The 21,868-nt window shown below is 35.0% G+C and overlaps 1 protein-coding gene across 3 annotated transcripts in view; it reads left to right on the top strand.

Moving 5' to 3' along the window:
- LOC149782379 (uncharacterized) overlaps positions 1–21,868 on the top strand; it is a 225,994-nt gene that overhangs the window by 51,468 nt on the left and 152,658 nt on the right. For all 3 annotated transcript variants that reach the window (XM_089933774.1, XM_089933773.1, XM_089933772.1), the window contains exon 2: positions 17,465–17,539. In XM_089933774.1, the coding sequence (XP_089789900.1) occupies positions 17,482–17,539 (58 nt within the window). In that variant the 5' untranslated portion in view covers positions 17,465–17,481. The remainder of the gene's footprint in view (positions 1–17,464; positions 17,540–21,868) is intronic.

The following is a 21,868-nucleotide window of genomic DNA, read 5'->3' as shown; positions in this document are numbered from 1 at the left end:
TGGAGTCACACGATCAATTCACGCAATTAGATTTGAATAGGGACTACTGAGTGACAGGGATACTCATGCGGCTCTTACCTGAATTCACCAAAAGTAAACCATGTCATCTTGAAACTCACTTACACTTCACTCCGTAACGTTTGCCCCTAGTAATTGGCTAATTATTTTGGTCTAAAGACTATAATCCCAGCACCGACTTCCCATATTCAAGCAAGTATATAAGGAATCCTTAAAATGGAGAGCGGTAAACATATGCGCATACTCCAAAATATATTACAATATTATACATACCTTGGAATTTTATTAACTATTTTTGTTTACATATTTTCATTGTACTCGTGGATGGGTAATGTGATTTTGCGTTCTGCCTTGCTTATAAAATGTATTGTCTTTGGTCAACAAAAGTTGATTTAGAGAGGATAAGAAAAGAAGTTTTGTTAAACGATGATGGAATTAAATAAACACTGGGGACAATATCGTACGTTGCACATAAATCGCAGAGATTAATTGAGATTTTGCTTAACGGTCAATCAGTCCGCACTCGAAGTAGGGAAATAAGCGAATAGTGCAAAAGCCGACCATTGTCTGATAATCGACGTACATCTGCCACAGCCATATATTGTAAAAATCCCATTACTACAGGTAAAAAAGAATTAACTACAACTGCTTCTTTGGGGCGTCATGTGTGACCAGTGTATATTAGTACTGTGTTAGAAAAATATTGCGACAAACCAAAGTAAAGAAAACAGTCACTTTTATCAATCAGTCCATATCGTTTTACAAATTATACTGAATAACTGACTTCAGCAGAACTCAGAAGAATGTATTCCTGTAAGCACATCACGATTGCGGTGTTTGTACATTTATATAAAGTGGGATCATTTTACAAGCAAAGTATACATTTAAAAATTAACACTACAAATGAGACAACGCTTAAGTACATACGGATTATAATCGTGAGATGGCAAAGAATGGTTCATATGTTGAGAGGTAACCAATACACCAACAAAATAAGAGTTTGTAAGAACATCTTATTTCCTTCTTAGATATACTTAGCCATAATGCAAATTGTTTCCTAATATGAAACATGTAAACATATTCCGACCATGCTGGAAACAAAAATAGTAAATTTAATTTAGTTCAGCGTAAACTGTAAGTTAGTTCTTTCCTTTTGGCATGGTGTCTGAATAAAAAAGTATATTTCTCAAATTTGCTAACCACTACACTGTCATTATGTAATTAGATACCTAATTGATGTACCATGGTTGTATACATATATCTATAAATATATATAGTTTTGTGGACATGTACGGTTGAATAATACCATCCCGTGTTTGTGTAGGGAAATGCGTACATCACAATCGCACTCGTAAATTTGAATCAATACCATCTCATGAATGGTTAGGGGCCGTCCATTTAGTATGTACGCATAGAGGGGTGGGGTTAACCCAAATGCATAGGCTTGAGCATGGAGGTATACTGATAATATATGTACGCATTTAAGGGGGGGGGGGCGCTGAAACCTCGAAAATAAGTTGTATAATACGTAACCTGTTCGACTTGGTTCAGTAGGCTTTTGCATTTTAGCGGACATAAGACAAACTTGTCCCACCCAGTCACACTATCCTGACACCAGGCCGACTAATCCGAACACTAACCTCTTAATGATCGGCACCAAAAGTGGCAGCTGCTAGTACCATTTTTATGTCTTTAGTATGATTCGGCCGGGGTTTGAATACGCGACCCCTCGCATCCGAGGCGGACGCTCTATAGACACATTGCACCATCGGAGAAGTCGCTTAGTAAAGAATGTACGATACTGGTTCCTGTTTTTCATGACAACTCGACCTGGAGACCTACCAGATGGAAAATGAAGGCGCATTATAAGGTTATAATATACGAGTCCATAAATACATAAATATTTTTTAAATTATAATTTTCGAGCAATTAGTGTCTCTTAGCATTTGACAAAGTCTGCTTGCAGTAGCGTACTAAGGGGAGGGGGGTTACAACATACTTCGATGCTAATACTACTGATTTCAAGCATAAAATTAAAGCTAAACAACAGCATATAACATGTTTACATATATTATTAAGTACGTCTTCATTTGTCTTTCCGTGCGCCAAATACTTTCCAACACAAAGATTTTCCATATAGGTAAATTAGTTGTACCAATCTTAAACAACCATATGTTTCGACATATATAATATCAATGTATAGGTTTCTCATCAGTTTAAATCGATCTGTGCCAAAAAAAGTCGAGAAAATTAATAATAAAAAAGTTGGTATTTATGACTCATTATTGCTTGCGACTTTACCGATCTTCATATCCTTGATATGTTCATCTACCCTTCCCGTTTTGCGATAGTAGCACATACTTGGATGCTAATACTATAGATTTGAAGCATATAATTTAAGATGTACAACATTAAATAATATGTGTATGTATCTTATTAAGTACGGTTTCATATGTCTGTTTGTGCACCCGATGACCTTCCTATCCGAACGGTTTCCATATAGGTGAATAATTTATACCAATAGTAAACAAACACAGCTTTTGACAAATTTCATATTAATATATAGGTTCTCATCTGCCTAAATCGATTTGTGCCAATAGACGTGTGTGAAAATACAAAATAAAAAAGTTCCACTTTTTACGGAATATCGGGTGCGACTTTACCGATCTTCATATGCTTGCTACTTTAATACACCCTTCCCGTTTTGTGATTGTAGCACATACTTCGATGCTAATATTAGAGATCTGAAGTATAGAATTAAAACTATACAATATTATAAAATGTGTGTATATATCTTAATAAGCACGTCTTTATTTGTCTGTCCGTGCGCCTAGATCCGACCTATACGAAAGTTTTTCATATGGGCGAATAAGTCATAACAATCGCAAAAACAACGGTTTTGACACATTTGATATCAGATGACAAATTTGATTTTAATTGATATGTTTCTAATCATACTAAATCGATCTGTGCCAATAGACATGTGTGAAAATGCAAAATAGAAGGTTTTGTTCCTTTTACTGAATATCGGGTGCGACTTTACCGATCTGCATATCCTTGCTACGTGAATCTACCATTGCCGTTTTGCGATCGTACTACATATTTCGATGCTATTGCTATATATCTAAAGCATATAATTAAAGCCGTACAACTGTAAATAGTATGTGTATGTATCTTATTAAGTATATCTTCCTTTGTCTGTCATTTCGCCTAATGTCTTCCTATACGATCGTTTTCCATACAGGTGAATAACTCATAACAATAGTAAATAAACCCCGATTTTGACAAATTTGATATAAATTGATAGGTTTCGCATCAGTCTAAATCGATCTGTGATAGTAGAAATATAAGAAAATGCAATATGAAAGTTTTGGTATATTTGACTCTGTATCGCTTGTGAATTTAATAATCTTCATAACCTTGATACGTGCATCTTCCATTGCCGTTTGTCTCGGTATCACAAACTTCAATGTTTATAGTATAAATCTGAAGCATACAAGGAGAGCTATACAACAGTATATAATATGTGTATGAATCTTATTAAATACATCTTGATGTGTCTGTATGTCCGCCCAATGTCTTCCACAGCGAGCGTTTTCCATATTGTGTATTGTTCCACTTCCTATTTTTACACTACCTAATTTTGACCTAGTTTAATAAACACCCATTTCTACAGAGGACACATCTGTCGCAGCCTCGACATTTTTTTACACTTATCAGCATTGAGTCACTCGGACAAAAAGATTTGTCAAAAGTCATATCATTATTATTAATGAAGTGAAACAAGGACACATACGATGAAAAAAATAATACATTTCTCCAATTCACTTTTTTCCAACCAGGAAGTCCTCTTAAAATCTTTACCAACTATTCTGACAAGGCAAATACAATTCGTTCCATACCAATCATCCAGTCTGCTACTCAACATGTGTTAGCTATGTGACTCACAGCTGATAACTGCATCTCCATCACTTTTTTAGAATTGTGTTTTGTGTTTTACGTGAATATGTCATTACTGATTTTCTGAGGTGGTTCTTGGGTATTTTACTTTGGAGTAATGAACATGAAACACACGTTTATGGTATATTTCATAAATAAATCAGCATCCTCTACATTACTGCTAATTTAAATAAAATTACGTGTATTACTATTAGGATTTTTCTCTCAAAAATAGGCAATTTTACTTTAATAGTAAATTTTCAAACGTCCATTAAACTAATCTTGATATTTAACTTATTTTGACAAATTAATTCTTTCTAAATGTCTTCTGTCTCCTATTATTTGCACTATTAGAGAAATAAGTTATGAAGTATGCAAAACAGTTTTGTACCTTAAACAGTACATGTACATTAAAGAATTGGGGTTCTGCATATTCACAATGACATTTAATTATTGCAAGGATGTTGTACACTAAATCCAGTATTCTTTTATTATAAGTAAACAATTGTATTATTATACCATCATGATTTTCCCCCAATTTTATTCTTTCAGCTTTTCCAACAAAATATCTGTTCGAAAACAAATTTTTTGATAAATATAGGAACAAATTCTGAGTAAACACCATTTTTCTTTTGTTGTCGTTGTTAATGGTAGACTGAGAGAAGAAAATGCAGCAGCATATAATATGAACTTAAGTGAAGTTATGAACTTACTAAGCCTGGATTTAAATAAATGGTATCACTTGTATTTCTAATGACAGCCACAATCCTCTTAGTTTGGGCTCAAGACCAGCAATAGTGAATAGAGGTATTTCGAAAGACATATAACAGCTCACTCATTATAATGTTACTAATTAGCATTATTGAAAACTTCTTAGATATCAAAATAAATAGTATATATGTATGGTGCTTGTTGGCGACATTGGCAGATTATTCACTCCACATCCTGGTTCCCGGGCAGTTTTGATCTCTCACAATAATAATCACGGACACAGTGGCTCGTTACAAAGAAAATCAACAGATTTGGGTTCTAACCTGTAACACTATTAACATATTATATTGTTACAAGTTAGAACCCCATCCCTTGATTTTCTTTGTAACGACCCCCTGTCATCATGGGCAGTAAATTTGAAACATACTACTTCCGGGTCAATCTATTTTTAAGGTGCAATATATACTAGTACATAATGGGAGGTAACTCAAGTTGTGCTATTCAATTCAATTCATTAATGAAAAAATGGAAATAAATAGGTAAAAAGGCAATTATTTATTTTGCAGATGAATATTTATCGAATATTTAACATTCAGCAGCGTAAATATGCATTTATTTTATTGATATTTGTGGCAAGAGTGCAGAAAAGGACGACGTGCTTCGTGTGCAGATGGAAATCTGCCCACGAACTTTTATCTGCCCACGAAACCGTCTGAGGACGACAAAACTGCCCACGACCCACCTTAAATAATAGTATATATATATATATATATATATATATATATATATATATATATATATATATATATAACGGCAATTTAAGGTAAACTTTATTGTTTTAAAAGTTGTATCACTTTATTTCTTAAAAAATTGGCGGAGGGCTTTAATATTCTTTCAAACCAGAATTATTTTTCTTTACCTTGAGATAGTTTTTTCTTCCCAACTATTATAACAAATGTAACAAGCATTTGTTGTTTATAAATTAGATTAAGATTATTTGTTATAATTATTTGCGGCCCAGAATTTTAATTTTAAAAATCCACCTGCCCTCCATTAAATGGCCGAACCTAGTTTTACCTGCACGTCACTTGCATTTTCTGACTTTTATAATTGATTTTGTTAAAAATATTTTTTATTAATATTATAAAAATCACTTATTTTTTTAAAGGCGAAATTCATGTTTAACAGTCATAATTAACGAGTTATTGCCAGTTCAATATTTCCTTTTCATACTTTCATATCAACAAGTTTGCAGTATATGTGATTTACTTTGTCCATATGTGTGCAATCTATCCGCCTTCTTTGTCCATGCTATAACTGCTATACTGCTTCACTTGTTACCGTTGAACTTGTTGCACTATGGGTGGATTTCGGATGAGCACGGGCTGTGCACCAAAGACTTTCCATGTTTTATTGAGAACCCAAAAGTAATGGTTAAAATTGTTTCTGAACTGTAATCTCAATACCTCCTATCGTATTGCCATCAAAGTGGACTAAAGGATAGATGTTGTTGCTTACCAGAATGATGTTGTGATCTAGTTTCCTAGACATATTAAAGTTGCTTAAAAAATTAGTTCATCTTTTCTGTCTGGACTGTAAATCCTATCTGCAGAAACATATTTACATAAGACTCGCGCTGTGTGTGCATATTGGGATGAACATATACACAAACACTGGATAAATGTGCCCTGTAACAAGATTGAAACCGAATAGGTATTGATTAAGGGAAAACACTGAACACAGTGTATGTGAATGAAACGTTTATGATAATAAAGTATGATAGTCTTTATACACCCTAACCAAATATATTAATACTATAACCAAATGGAAACAAAAAACACGAACTCTCTAACAAGTCTTAAAACCAGATACAATGTTTGTCGCTTTACACGTAGCGTTAGTGTTCCTGCAGAGTTTTAATTACACCTTATCATTATGCATAAGCAAGATACTGAAATCAAAGCTGTAGCTAGGCACTCCCTTAAATTATAGAAAACTCACCTGATGATATTATGATATGGTATATGATACTGGTGTTATCATATACAAAGATTATAGCACTGCATTCACCATAATGTGATAATGCGTTTAATACAAATGTGTGTGGTCCATTTAACCAGATGTTTTGTTTAAAATTTCAAAATTCACAGTTCAGTGTTCAACATTCACAGTTCAAAAGTCGCATTCTTTGAAAATATGTATCCAGAGGTTGTTCCACTCTCCTTCTGAACTCGACGGTTTCTTGAAATTCCATTAACTTCCATATGAAATGCCGATATATTTCGAATATCAAGGTACGGTACACCACATTCATGTAGATTCCTATGTAATGACTTGTCAATGTGACGACCATCCTTCCCATTTGACTTGCGATGTTAAGACTGAATGTCCATGGAATACAGCATGACATGTAACACAGTGTGACTAATCCACCTCTTGCTTCACACAACCTCAGCTTAGAGTAGACCCCACTATATCATGCATCATAGGGCTCAAGTAGGTCTGAATCAGTTACTTGTGTGTGGCTATCATGCATATTTAACTGGCTTATATTAAAAGGCATACACCCTGTCCAGACTTCATGGGTCCAGCATCTCTCAAAATGTCAACTGATTTGAAATGATGTATAATATGTTATACGATCACAGACTTCCTATTGTTAGATTTCCTATTGTTAGAATACCAAGCATTACTAATTAAATTCCTGTTGAAGTTTTTGCCAAGGACAAGGCACGCTTACTGATCCGACGTTGTGCATTTCTTGGCCGTAAGAAGCATGACCATTCTGTTCCCTTACTGAAAAAGGTGTTAAATGTAACTCATTTAATGGGGACATTAAATCGATATCAAGTTTTATACACCGAATTTGAAGGTAATCCTCCCACTTTTGAAAATGCTTCAAATGGACATAAATGTTCATGTTACTTTTAATTGTATTTTCCCTTTTTTCTGTCCTATTCAATATGTCAACTAATTTTGAAACTGAGATAGTGTTAAATGTAAAAAGTAGGTCAAGTTTAAACATATGTAGTGATGTCCCTGTTTAAAATATAGCATTATTTCAAATAATGTGGTCACATGACACCTCAATGTGTAGTTTGATATGTAAATATCAGATAGACTGTGATAATGTTTTTTACGTTCTTTTCTATGGTAATATAAAATTATTTACTGATGTCGCGAATGTGATGAAATCTTGATGAATTACCAGGCTGGACTGAATCAGAGCTTAAATTTGTCAAAGATAATATCTAGAAAAGTATGTATGTATGCAAAAATGCATTGGAGTCTGACTCACCAAAATGGAGTTGGAAATTGCTAACAATGAATCCAAATCACCAAAACAATGTTATTAAACACTGAAACCGTCTGAATCACCTGAACGAACTTTAGCATCATAGAAATGGAGTTAGAACTACCGAAACATAATCCAAATGGATTTATAGAAATGCATAAATAGTGTCTGAATCACTGAAAATCAAACATGGCGTAGGAAATTACCACAACGGATTTTGAATTCAGCAAAATTGAATTCAAATCACCAAACATGTCTTGATCACCAAAACAGGCTACAGAAAACCTAACTGCATTTTTTATATTACCGAATCTGAGTCTTAAATTGTCAAAACAGAATATGACGAAATAAGGGGCCAATTAGTCAATAATGGACGCTCATTGCGAAACGATGGTCCAGTAAGATTTACAATTAACAAATTAAATAATGTACAAAGGTCAAAATGATAAAAAAACAGTGTACAATACACTAAGATTGATGACTGTCAAAACTAGTGTACAGAATGTGTAATGATGCAGAAAATAACCATACATATAAAACTTACATGCAGTCAAATAATTATGGCATCCTCAGATTCTAGTTTATACACATTTCTAGTTACAGGCCATCTACATAATCACTGTACATTATTATCAAATATACACAATATACAATCATCACGGTTAATACATTCAAGATTACAGTGTTCAGACATAAATGGTATGATGGGGAAAAGAACGTATATATATTTATTCTTACACAAATTCATGTAAAACCACAGATCTATCATGCTGTAGTTTGATATTTCCCTTCATATAACAATTAAATAAATATAACATCATTTTGTTTTAGTTTATGTACACAGTCCTATTTCAAGTTCATATTCCTAATGAATATACACTTTTATAAACTATACTCAATACACAATCATCATGGTTAATAAATACAGAAGAAACATGTATACATGTAAAACGACAGAGCTTGTATGATGTAGTTTGATCTTTCCTTGCCTAAGTAATCAAATAAATATGGCATCCTCTGGTTTTCTTTTATAATAGTAATAATAATAATAATAATAATACTAATAACAATACTACTACTAATAATAATAATGATAATAATAATAATAATAATAATAATAATAATAATAATAATAATGAGGACTTTGTATTGCAACTAATCTTTATAAGCTGTAAGTGCTTTACAACATTAGATAACACCTAAAAACATATATAATGATATGGTTACGAAAACAAACACCATCAAATTAGAAAACAAAAACATGCTGAAAATAATTTTAGTAAGGAAACATTGTTTTTAAGTCTGTTCATGCAGTCAAAATAGATGAGTTTTAAGAGCACTCTTGAATGGGAACACATTAACTTTGTGTCTAAGTTCAGTGGGCAATTCGTTCCACGTTGCTGGGCCCTGGTATGCAAAAGAACGTCGTCCATATGACTTCATTTTGATATAGGAATAATTAGAATACATGTGTTGGAAGATGAGCTTAAGTATATTGCTGGTGTGTTCACATGGGTGAGGTGATTTTGTGTGTTGGACTGGAGCCAGTCAACGAAATGTAGCATAGAGAACACGTTTTGTGTTTAATTCTGGATCGAATGCGTAGCCAGTGTCGGGTACAGAGCAAGGTGTGTGTGTGCTCGGTTTATGGTACTCTAAAGATGATTCGAGCTGCTGTGTTTTGAATTTCATGAAGTTTCTAGTAGATACTATGATGAACCGGACAGAACTGATATACAGCAGTCCAGTCTTGAAGGAGTAATTAACATACAAGTGTTTTAGTGACATCAACTGAAAGAAAATTGTGGATGGAGCTGACGCATCTCAGCTCCATTTATACATCCTTGCATATGTTTATGAAATGTTCGTGCAAAGAGAGGGTACTTTTGAGAGTAACACCTAGGCTTCTTAATGACTGTGTGATATCAATGTTGGTGTTGCTGATACTTAGTGTTTGAGGTAAAGTATTAAATGAGAACGTATTTGTGCTATAATCAGAACGGCTTCAGTTTCGTCATCTTTCATCTGCTGTAATATATCATAGTCTATTGTGTCAAATGCTGCAGACACGTTAAGGAGAGTGATGACTGTAATATGTTCACTATCCAAAGCAGAGAGGCGCTCATTGACTACTTTTAGAAGGGTATTGATAACATCAGCTAATGAAGGCAATATTGGATCTAAGCACTCAAACAGCAGTGATGTCGGAATCGGCTCATGTTAAAATGACTTTGGAGCACTCTTCATCATTACAGCATGTACTAAGCTCATAGAGACAGGTCAAAATGCTGCTAAATGTTGCAGCTAAAAGTATGCATCGCAACTGCATGGCGATGATGAGTCAACTGAAATTGTGTTGTCAAGTTTATCTCTAATGTTTTGTACTTTGTCACGGAATAATATTTCAAACAGGTCCAGACTATCGGCTGGAGAGAAGGGAGCTGGAACTGGTGTACATTTGTTCCTTGACATTAGTGTGTTAGTAATCTTGAAGAGCTCGTTGTGACTGGAACTCTCAGTGATCTTAGTATTGTAGTGGGCTGATTTCGCTGCATGGACGATGTGACATTCTTCTTAGCAGCTTCATAGATTTGCTTATGAATAATGCGTCTGGTGGAAAACCAAAGCCTCTCAGCCTTACGGCATTCACTTTTAGTAGTGCGAAGCTGGTCCCTCATACTGCTATACCACATAGAACACTTTTGAATTGATACTCTGCACTTGGTGTTGGGTCATGTTTGCCAAGTAATGAATGCAAGAGTTATCAAATGGTTCTGCTGTAGAAGGTAACACAGTTGTTATGTTTGCTTGGATGTCATGCATTAGTTGGGTTATATTTATCATGCGGAGGTTTCTCTTAGTAGCAAATTAAGGTGGAGGGTTGGGGACTGATACATCGAGATGGCACATGATGCAAAGGTGATCTGATGCAAGTTAAATGGGACACCAGAGAAGACTGCAGAATATTATCTTCAGGTCTATGAAGAATCCAGTCTAAAATGTGACCTTGTCTATGGGCGGGTTGGCTAACTGACTGTTTGAGGTTGAAAACGTGAATGGAATCTAGGAGTTTTGATGTGTATGGGTTTCCAGGACAGTCAAAGTGAAAGTTTAAATCTCCAAGAATAATTAGGTTGCAACGTATGGATTTTTCGTAGTCCAGGAGATTTGGAAACTGCTCCGAAAAGAGAGATTTAGTCAGCTTCGTTTTTCTATAAGGAGGGCGGCGGTAGAATGTCGAGTAAATGACTGACCTTTGTTCCAGTGTGAGTGTAGTTTGAACTAGTTCTGCTGACCGTGTAAAATGCCTTTGTTAGGTCTACAAATATTTGTACAGTCCTTTGATTTTTTCTCCTCATTTCACTTGGATCTCTCTCAGGACGAACATGACTGGATCTCGGAGATCTTGTGTAAGTTACCCTCGCTCCCAGCAGCAAATGTATAACTCGTGGAGTTTAATGTGCAATGCTGGGCCTCCTCTCCTCCATATATCTGGTGGGGATACCATATTTTCCTGCAGCCTTTCCAGTCTTCAGATGTTCTATTGCCTTTTACAGTCTCTTGCAGTGTGGTTGCTTCATCGAGTTCCATCTTTGGCGGCTGTTCTGGGATGCGGTCAATAGCTGCTTCCTGGACTATGCAGCTAGTGCTGAAGAGGGTGTGGAAGGGCTCTAAACAACGGTTTAGGATAGAGTCCGTGTCTGTGAGTAGCTCTTGGTCATCTGCACTACATAGGCCTTTCAACGCTTCATAGAACAACTTGTAGTCACCAATGTCAGCGTACAGCTGGGTTCTTTCGGCAAGCTTTGTCCACCATTCATTTTGTATGTCCTAGAGCATGCACTAGACGGGGCTGCATATAAGGCCGAAGGCTGATTTCTTCTTTGGCCAGGATGGTTGAGCAAGGTGGGCTTGGTATGCTGATCTCTTTTGGGCAAGCAGTTTTTGGATTTCCTGTTTTTTTATCAAGCAAGTCTTTGTTTTTCTTAGTGGTGAATATAAGAATTTCATCTGAGGTTTGCAGAATGGCAGCCTTGATACGATTCCAAGTCTCTTTCGGACATATATTAGACGGAAAATTAGGTTCTTCAAGTCTAGACTGCAGGCTGTCTTGAAAATCTGCCTTGACATCTGCAGATACGATAGGCTATACATGGCGGTCAGTATCAGTGGTGGAGGAAAAACCCGGGTAAATCCTGGACAGAACCATCGACCCAAGAGAAGCTAATGGCAAGCTTTCTCACATAACCACATTAGCCGAATCCGAGACTTGAACCCATGCAGATAGGTGAGACGGCAGTGATCCGTAATGATGAGTGCTTTAGACCACTAGGACAATCGGGGCCCCCTGAAAAACAAGGTAAGATTAAGTCCAGCACTGAAATTGTCACAAAATGTATGATTTCACTCTGATGCTTTTCTGGGGCATGTTATGTTCATTCACTTGTCTGCTTCGTCTTCCAGTTATCAGCGAACCACCTTGAATACACCGACATGCCCAAAATCTTTAATAAGCCAAATTTTGAGACTGAGAACATATAGTCTTATCCATTTAATATTTGCCAAGCTGTATTTACTTTCAGGTCTCATGCTAATTACCACATAAAAAACAGATTATAAAGGCCACATGATGGTGTTAAATTTTCAGGTCATCAATCATGCTTTGAATGAACTCTTGTCAGTTAATTGTTATGAGTGTTTTTAATCTCCACATAAACCTATCAATGAAATATATTAAATCCGTACTCACCTATTTGACAGCAACATGCATGAAAACAATATTGATACTCTGCCAGCTAACAAACAACACGGTTACGAATCTGAACGTTTGCTAATCCCAGGTACATACAAATATTATGACAAAAATGTAATGACCATGTAGAATACCAATATTTATTCTTTATTTGTCAAGACTGGCTTTAGTTAGTAACATAACACTTACAAACCCCAACTCGATTTTTTGTACTTGTCCATGGACAAGTTATTTGGGAACTTGAGCTTGCCAGAAGCAAATGTTAGCTTGTCCTGTGAGTTGGGCAAATGGATTTGTAAATCCCTGGACTCCCTACAGGACATCATTTTGTCTATAATTGCTTAATATTACTAACATCACTAGAAGGTGTGTCACATAACTTAATATTACTAACATCACTAGAAGGTGTGTCTCATAACTTAATATTACTGATGCTGAAAATACTTCCGTATCAGTATTATATAAGCAGTAATATACGATTTATTATCATTTGTAATTTGTTTGTCAGTTGAGTCTGACAGGAGTGTTACATAGCACTAGAGGAGTTATATATATATATATATATACATATATATATATATATATATATATATATATATATATATATATATATATATATATATATATATATATATATATATATCATTGTATTACCTTTACTTATTGTTATGTATGTGCTGCTACAAGGTAGTTGCTTTTCTGTTTGAACTTGTTTAAACTTCTTTTTACATAAGTGTACCCAAATTTGAATTTGCTTAGCTCAGTTGTAAAATGTACCAGCTGTTCCATTTCCTAATTACTGCAAAAAGGATTATGTTCTAGGATGTTTCTTTCCCTTTAGTTATTTCCTATAATTTCAAAGAAACGAATGGGACCTAATAGTCCCGATGTTTTTTATTTCCTTTTCCACTTTAACTTCTGCTCTATAACGTCAAAGCCATTTGAGATTATAGAAGTATATTTGGTTTACATATTCATCGTTACTAGAAGATATGTCAGCTACCCATTTGAGAGACTTAGAAAAATGGTACTACTAGCTGCTTCACTTGGCGCTCAGCATAAAGAGGTTAGTGTTAGGACTGGTCGGCCTGGTGTCAGGATAATGTGACTATATGGGTCATAAAGGTACATGTCTGCGGAATGATGCCCCAGCGCTAGACAACACCATAAACTGCCACACTGCATAAATTGTAGCGATATGACTGATTTTCTTTAAAGCTACGTTAAAAATCCTGATCACACACACACACACACACACACACAGACACACACACTCACACACACCTTTGGGTTGTCCATCTTCAAGGTCATGGTCAAGACTGTATTTTTTGGTACTTTAGCTTACGCTATATAAGGGATGAAGGGATGAAACTTGGTATATGTATTATGCATCATTGCCAGAATATGTGCTATGTACAGCATTGGGGGTATTATCGTCAAGGTCATGAAATTAGTATTTTACATTTTAGATGGCAGCATCACTAGAAGGCGTGTTATGTACTACTTGGGGATCTTTTTTTCAATGTCACTGTTAGGATTTCATATGTTATGTTTAACATCACGCATTTGGTTATATTCAGTAGCTTTCAAGTGTTAGAAATTAATGGATGATGATGATGATGATGATGATGATGATGATGATGATGATGATAATGATGATGATGATGAAAGTTGGTGGACTTGTTCATTGTCACTGAACGGTGTGTTGCATTTCACATAGAGGTGCGATCGTCAATGTCACTCAACGGTGTGTTGCATTTCACATAGAGGTGCGATCGTCAAGATCAAGGATCATGTGTCAGTGTTTCGTGTTTCCATCACTTTCCCTTCAGTTGTATAACATCAAAACCATTTGAGATTAAGTAATTAAACTTTGTAGACTTGTACATCATCACTTGAAGATGTGTCAATGAGTACATTGGGGTCAAGGTCAAGATCTGTTAAGTATTCTAAATTTTCCATCACACTTTTCTTTCTGCGACATAACTTTAAAGTCAAATGAGGTTAAGGAATGAGGCATGGTATACTTGCACATCATCAAAAAGTGTGTTAGTTACCAGATTATGTTGCTATCTACTTTTTCTCCCCTTTCTCTAATTTAAAAGCCTTTTCATGAACATAATATGCTTATACATCATCAGCAGAACAATGTGTCACATTGTCTTCGAGTTCCAAATCACAGCTGAATAGTTTTTGTTGCCATCACAGTATTCATTCTTCTCTGTCATTTTAAAGCTATTTGAGATTGGGGGTGGGGTGACATTTAGTGCATTTTTATTGACACCACATCATAATACCTTATCTTGTGCTTTCTAACAAATGTTGCTAAACTTAAATTGTTTGTTTGTTGAGGAAATGATAGCGTAATAATCATCAAAACTTCCAATTTTCATCTACAGAATGAATATTAAATGTGTGCTTTTCCTTCCTTGCCTACTTACTTCAGTATCAAATGCAAGGCTACTCATGAACTGACAAAAAGTACATGCTGGGTCTAATTGTAATAAACAACATAAGAAACATAAATTCTTTTAACGAATGACATAATCATACATTCAGTAACAATAAGCGCTATTTATGTTGGTCAAGAATTTAATGAAATATTGAACATAGTGTATTCATTATGTTTTAATTTTACTTGTGTTGAAGCGTTCGCCTGCAAAGAATAACAGCGTGTTGCATAAAGAATAAATGGAATGAGCTTGTTAAATAAATTCATTTGGAGAAAAATTATCTCTTCCTTGATTTCTTCTGTCTGCACACAAACTTAAAGAATGGCAATGTAAATCTATTGAGAATGTATTTTGTTCTTGTATGGTTTAATGCCATTTATTAGTGTAAGATAGGCTATGCATGGCAGCCAGTATAAATGGTGGAGGAAAAACCCGGGAAAATCACGGAAAGAACCACCGAACCCCAAGAAGCTGCTGGCAAGCTTTCTTACATACCTACATTGGCCGAACCCGAGAATCGAACCCACGCAGACAGAGGTGAGATGGAGAATTGTTGTAACTTCTTAGTTGTCTTTGACTTTCATTTTTGTATAATGCAGTGTGACCCTGCTATAACACAATTGTTAGGGGTATATAAAACAAGACAGTATTAAGGACCGAACCATGTTATATCCATCCAAGTCAACTGAAGGAAATAATGCATGTACAAACAAAATGGCTGAACAGTGTAGGGATAATAAAAGCAGCAACAAAAATCATTTGATTAAATGAGGACAAAACTTGTCTGAAATGCACATACAAATTGACAACTTATATTTGTGTAGTACAATCCATTATGTGTTAAGTACTGGCTTGCTTTGATGAAGGGTGCATGTACCTCTAAAGGACTTCTTTGGAAGACAATCAAATGCAAATTTGTTTTTCTGGTGGCAACATCAAATAATTATAGAACATTGAGATTTACATTTTTTTCACTTGCTTAATATTAATACAGAACGATCGATGATTGAAAGGTAATCAGTTTTCTTTGAAGTTTCAGCAAAATTATATTTGTTTGGGTTCATTTAAAAAACAAATAGTTTATTTTGGTGTATTGTAGCCATTCCTGCTCCTGCCTGATCTCATTTGGCTCTGGAGGTTTTTGTCATTTTTGCCTGAAATGCGAGTTGGAAAGACATTTTGGGGGCTATTTCTGAATACATCCTAATACTTCGACTTTCAAGAGATTATCCATTAGCCTAAAGCCTAGTTGTATTAGAAAAATCATTTTCCAGTGGTTATTTTGTTTGCGCATGGGCAGAAGGTTAAAATATTGACTTTAATGGAACCATCATTGAATGGACCCATCATTTCGTATGGAGACCACTCTTCATTCGAAATTCCCACCTTATCCTAGCTTTTGCAAAGGTTCACCTGTGTGTGTGCAGTTCAGAACGGTGTGCCTTAGATCTGAGGCCAAAAGGTCTAAAATTCGGACACAAAATCGGATTACAGCCACGAGTGAATTTTGGGTGTAAAAACGGGTCCAAAAATTAGGTTTTTCCCTCTGTATTTTGTATTTTGGTATCATTGTAGAGCTATATTTGTCTGCTTTTTTTGGTACTATTATCCACGTTGGTGTATTTTAAGTGACCTTGATGCAGCAGAGCTAGGAAATATGGTACAGCCTCATCACGCTTACAGGCGGATTGGGGCTGAATGAATTAAGGGGATGATTGATTGTAGCTTGTCTTGTAGCATGACTGTTTGAGTCATTACAGCCCAGATGTCAGCTTAAGTGGATTACGATATAACAATGCACTGTTTTAAATGGTGTGTCAGTATGAAGAATGATTTACGTATGTAACAATATATTCCAGTGCATTTTATATTTAATTTTGTGGCTTCCTTTTATGGTACCTTCTGGATCACCATTAATAAATTTAGTGATGGGGTGCTATAAAAGGGGAGATTGGAAGGCTTTGTAATTTACAAAGAATAGAGTTAAATTTAAATTGTTGCTTTTAGCATACTTATCTAAAGTTGATTACAGAAGTACAGTCTGACACAATTAAACACTGTTTAATTTTGTCATCCTGTACTTATGTGCTCAACTTGGGTTATTCATACAGTTATTCATACAGTTTAATAAGTGCATATATAAAGGCATTTAACATTTAAAATGCATCTAATTTAACTTTTTGGTTCTTTGAATATAGCACATTACTGGTATTTTGCTGGTTTGAGCAATCTTTGACTCAAACACACTTCTAGATCGGACCATCAGCATTCAGCTTTAATTTTCTTTTTTTTCAGAGATTACTGCTTGAACAATGAAGTACATTGTGCAGATATTTGTGTATATTATGCTTCAGCATTTGCCATTTATAGGTGAGTAGAAAATTAAGTTGTTGTGCCCCTGTCATGTTCTGCTTTGTTGGCATGTTGCATCGTTGTATACATGTTGGTCATGAATATCATTACTGCTTGGTAACCTATTTAGAAATTCATGTGGAAAAAGCAACGATTTGTTAGTAAGCATTTTAAAACTTGAATCAATTTCAACTTAAAAATTGACTGTATTATGACCCTTGTTTTATAGACCACATTCACATTTCTGATTCCTTTTGTTGCTGCTTTCCAGTTCTGTAAGCATGCGTGGTTTGACACTAAGGAGGCATTGAATTTTGTTGAGAGCAAGATTATGATTGAATTAATCAAACAATAAATATAAGTAAGTTCCTATACTGCTGCAATCTTAGTGCCTGTGCATTAAGCTTCACTGAACTTACCTGTACAGGCCATTATTTAACAATCCCACATATAGTGTTGAGAATTGATATTCTATATTGACACTTCATTGCCTTTATTAGGCTGTCTGGCTGCACTAATTTACAGATAAAAAATTATTAGTTATACCTGTGTATCGGCATTGTATAATTTTGATGTGTTGGTACTTTTGGTACATACATGGCCAGGTCGCAGTTGTCTCCTCTCATATTACTGAAAGCATATTAATAAGTGCATGTCTGGTGCATTATATAAAAATCTTATTTAATATTGCAGTATAATGTTCACAATGTCTGGATGCATACAGGTCAGTTTCTATATTATCTACTCTTAGCACTTAATTCATAGTCATACACGTGACCCTTTATTAATGTTACCTTTATAGAATGTCATTGGTCCTTTTCCTACAAGTAAAATTATATCATAATGGATATGTTGCTGCCTACTTCATAAATATCAATACTAATGCTTCAGTTCCATTTGCATGTGCAGGTCTTTGTGTGTGATATATAGGGGTGAAACGATTCATTGATATATCGATTAATGGATACTTTTGCTGAAACGATAAATATATCGATACAAGAGATGGATAATTGATACAAAATGATAATTACCATATACATATTATTTTAGCATTCAGCAATCGTGAACAGTTATTAGTTGCCTTGTTATTCTGTAACATTTATAATCCATCTGAAACAGCATTTGCAGTCACGTGCACTCATGTTTATAAATAAAACCGAAAAAGACTATTTGAGAATACCCATTTACTGTCTACAAATTAACACAAATTAGCATGGTTTGTAATCTGCCCCCCAACCTCCCATTCCATGCTAATTATCTTAACGCATAAGTATATTAAGCATACATTCTAAACGTGTTTCACATGTATAATGAAGTTCTTTACTCATCAATTAATATCCACTTTCACGCAAAGTTTCTACTTTGAATTGTATCTTGACTCATTTGGTCAATTTGAAAGCTATGCGGTGAAATATGTTACATTGAATTCACATTTGTGGTTATTGCTTGTTCCGGTGCAGGTTAAACAATAACCACCAATCAGAAAACAATGTAGCTTTTTCTCTGCATGACAAACAGGAAGTATTGGCAGAGCAACAAAGTCTTCGCGGCAAAGCCTTTAGATATGTCAAGTACTTATGCAGAGATGCTGTCAGGGTGTGCCATTGTTCGAATCGTGCAAAATATGTACGAATTCGCGTGCTTGGAGAACAGTGAAACATGAGAACTCCCACAAATTGTTTGAAAGCCCCACATCTGAAAATGTGCTCGGTGAATTACACAATTTTTATTTAACCATTCTTGCTGCGACATCTGTTTTTTCAGATAGCAACTGTTTCACATCTGGGTTCATCACACAACATGAATGGCTGTGAAACTCAATTTGAGTAGCAAAACATGCCAGGATTAAGCATTACGATGTAGTTTGAAACCATTCATAAAGACGTTTTACAAATGCCTTTTTAAAATACGGGCTACCTCAGTAAACCCAAAATGTCTGCTTCCCAGCATGGTTCATTATGATTTCGTTCAGCAATACTTGCTGATGATAGTGATGACGACATTCATTTTTTAAGTTATGAAGTATATCAGATTATTGGGGATGGGAAAGTGTTAATGGAGATACCAGTGAGTGACTTTAAACCTGAAATGGTGTTAAATACTAGGCAGATGTACACGCTATATGGGCGAAAAAACAATAGACTGCATGACCCTTTCAGTGGTGTTTCTAAATTTAAATTAAAGATACAAAGGGCAGAATACTGAGCCTAATTAAAATACAGACAATTTAAAGGTATAATGCAATCATCATTTTTTTATTAATTACATTTGCCCTTTGGATCATATGCTACAAAATCGTAGACGTGTATCCATAACAGGATTAAGATAAATAAAATAAGTATACAAAAAGAAATTAATAAGTAAAGATATTTATTTTAATATCTGTCTGCACAAGCATTGATGGACTAAACACCATAATACATCATTATAAAACAGATAAGAAATTTGGCATATTAGGTAGGAAACTACTGATTTAACAAAGGAAGTTTATGTTAGTGAACAATCTTATTTTGGAGCAGATTTTTCCAGAAGATAATATATGTGAGCTCTGGAAAATTGTATATAACAGCCATAAAGATCAGTTTCCCAACATATGCAAGTTGACAAGGATAGTTATGTATATGCATATTTCAGAAAGAAGCATAAAACAATATTGATACAAAGACAATGAGCAGAGTATGCTCAGAAATAATTAACATATTAACGCTTATAGATCTAGAGGTGACATCTATCAAAGGTGTTGATTTCAGTAGAGGTCTAAGAAAGTGGAGCAGGACGAAAGAGATACATATATTGAAGTTAAGATAAATATTGACCTCCCCTTCCTTTTTCTTTGATGGAGATCTCCTTTAATATAAAATCCTGTCATCTCTCTTTACATTGCATATGGAGAACAAATATGGAATTTCTCTCTGTTGTGCAGAGATATTTAACCAGTGAATGAAAGTGCTGATGGAATAAATGAAATTAGCATAGAATAATCAATGGGGTAGATTTCAAACTGCTTATCACCTTGTTTAAGTTAATACAAAATTGTAGAATAAGACTGCGTGTAGTCAATAGAGTTTTCCTTTTTCACTGACAAATACAAGTACATATGGCTTAAGTGGCCTTTTACATATGCAGGAAATACAATGTGATATATTGTTTTGGTATTCAACCTTATCCCCATGCCCGAATTTTTTCTAGATGAGATTTTCTTTCCATGAAGAAATTGCATTATTCCTTCTGTTTTGAAGATAACATCATAATGTCTTCAACATGTAACTGAGACACGAAATTGGTAATAAGATGTTTTCAAATCGTTCATGTTGTATGAAACAAAGTGAATTAAATGGATCCAGCCTTAAATGGCCTAACACACCGGATACAATTCACTGCAACCAGCAGGTAGTCTGTTTGAAAGAATTGTTATCTTCTCATCAATGAGAATTGCATATAAGTATATGATAACTATATGTCTGTCTGTAGTTAGCATGCAGGAAATAGGACCCGAACGTCAACATACATAAAAGGGCACCACCAACCTTCCAAAGATGGAAAGAACATCAAGTTCATACGCGTATCGATATGTATCACATCGCAGGCTGCGCATCGTGAATCGCATTGATATGCGGCACAAGTGTATCATTTCACCCCTGTACTCCCTTTTACAAATATTTATCATAGCGGGTAACTGTATAGGTGCAAGTTTATAAATTAGGATACTCACTTCATTTTCTGTATATATAGGGTCTGCTTTATTTTATCTTAGAGATTTAGACCATGGGAGAGACAAGTCTGACAATCAATCAATGTGTGTAGTTTTTTTTTTTTTTTTTCCGGTTGTAATTTCTTGAATGCATGTTTGACTTGTATATGGACAGAAGTCAATCATAGCTTGAGGGACAAAAACAGCTTGCATATAAGAGTTCAAAATGGTATCATTAAATGGACAGCAAAATGGAGAACAACAAAATCAGTTGTTCTCGGGTATCAAAAGTATTTGATCAATAGGATCAATATCCTATACCCTGTCTCAGCCTCAAGAACTGGGTCATCCCAGCCAAGATGACCAAGTTTCTTCACAACTGGACTTGGCCATATAACTCTGATTGCAATGGGACATGACCACAATCAATCATACTATATCAGTCACAATAAAATGATTGCATAGAGCTGGTAAGCATTTCTTGAGTATGATATCCAGTTTATAGTCTTAATACCTAAGAACGCACTTCATGGAACCAGTTACACAGCAGACTATCCTGCATAGTGCTGCTAAACACTTCCTGTGGAATAAGCCTAGTCTATACAGGCACTCTCAGGAATCAATCTAAGGTGCATATTGCTGCTCATGTGCAAGAC

The sequence above is a fragment of the Sinohyriopsis cumingii genome, chromosome 15, assembly GCF_028554795.1.
Source record: "Sinohyriopsis cumingii isolate HCF-2022 chromosome 15, ASM2855479v2, whole genome shotgun sequence".
NCBI lineage: Eukaryota > Metazoa > Mollusca > Bivalvia > Unionida > Unionidae > Sinohyriopsis > Sinohyriopsis cumingii.
This window is presented reverse-complemented; position numbering and strand designations above follow the sequence as displayed.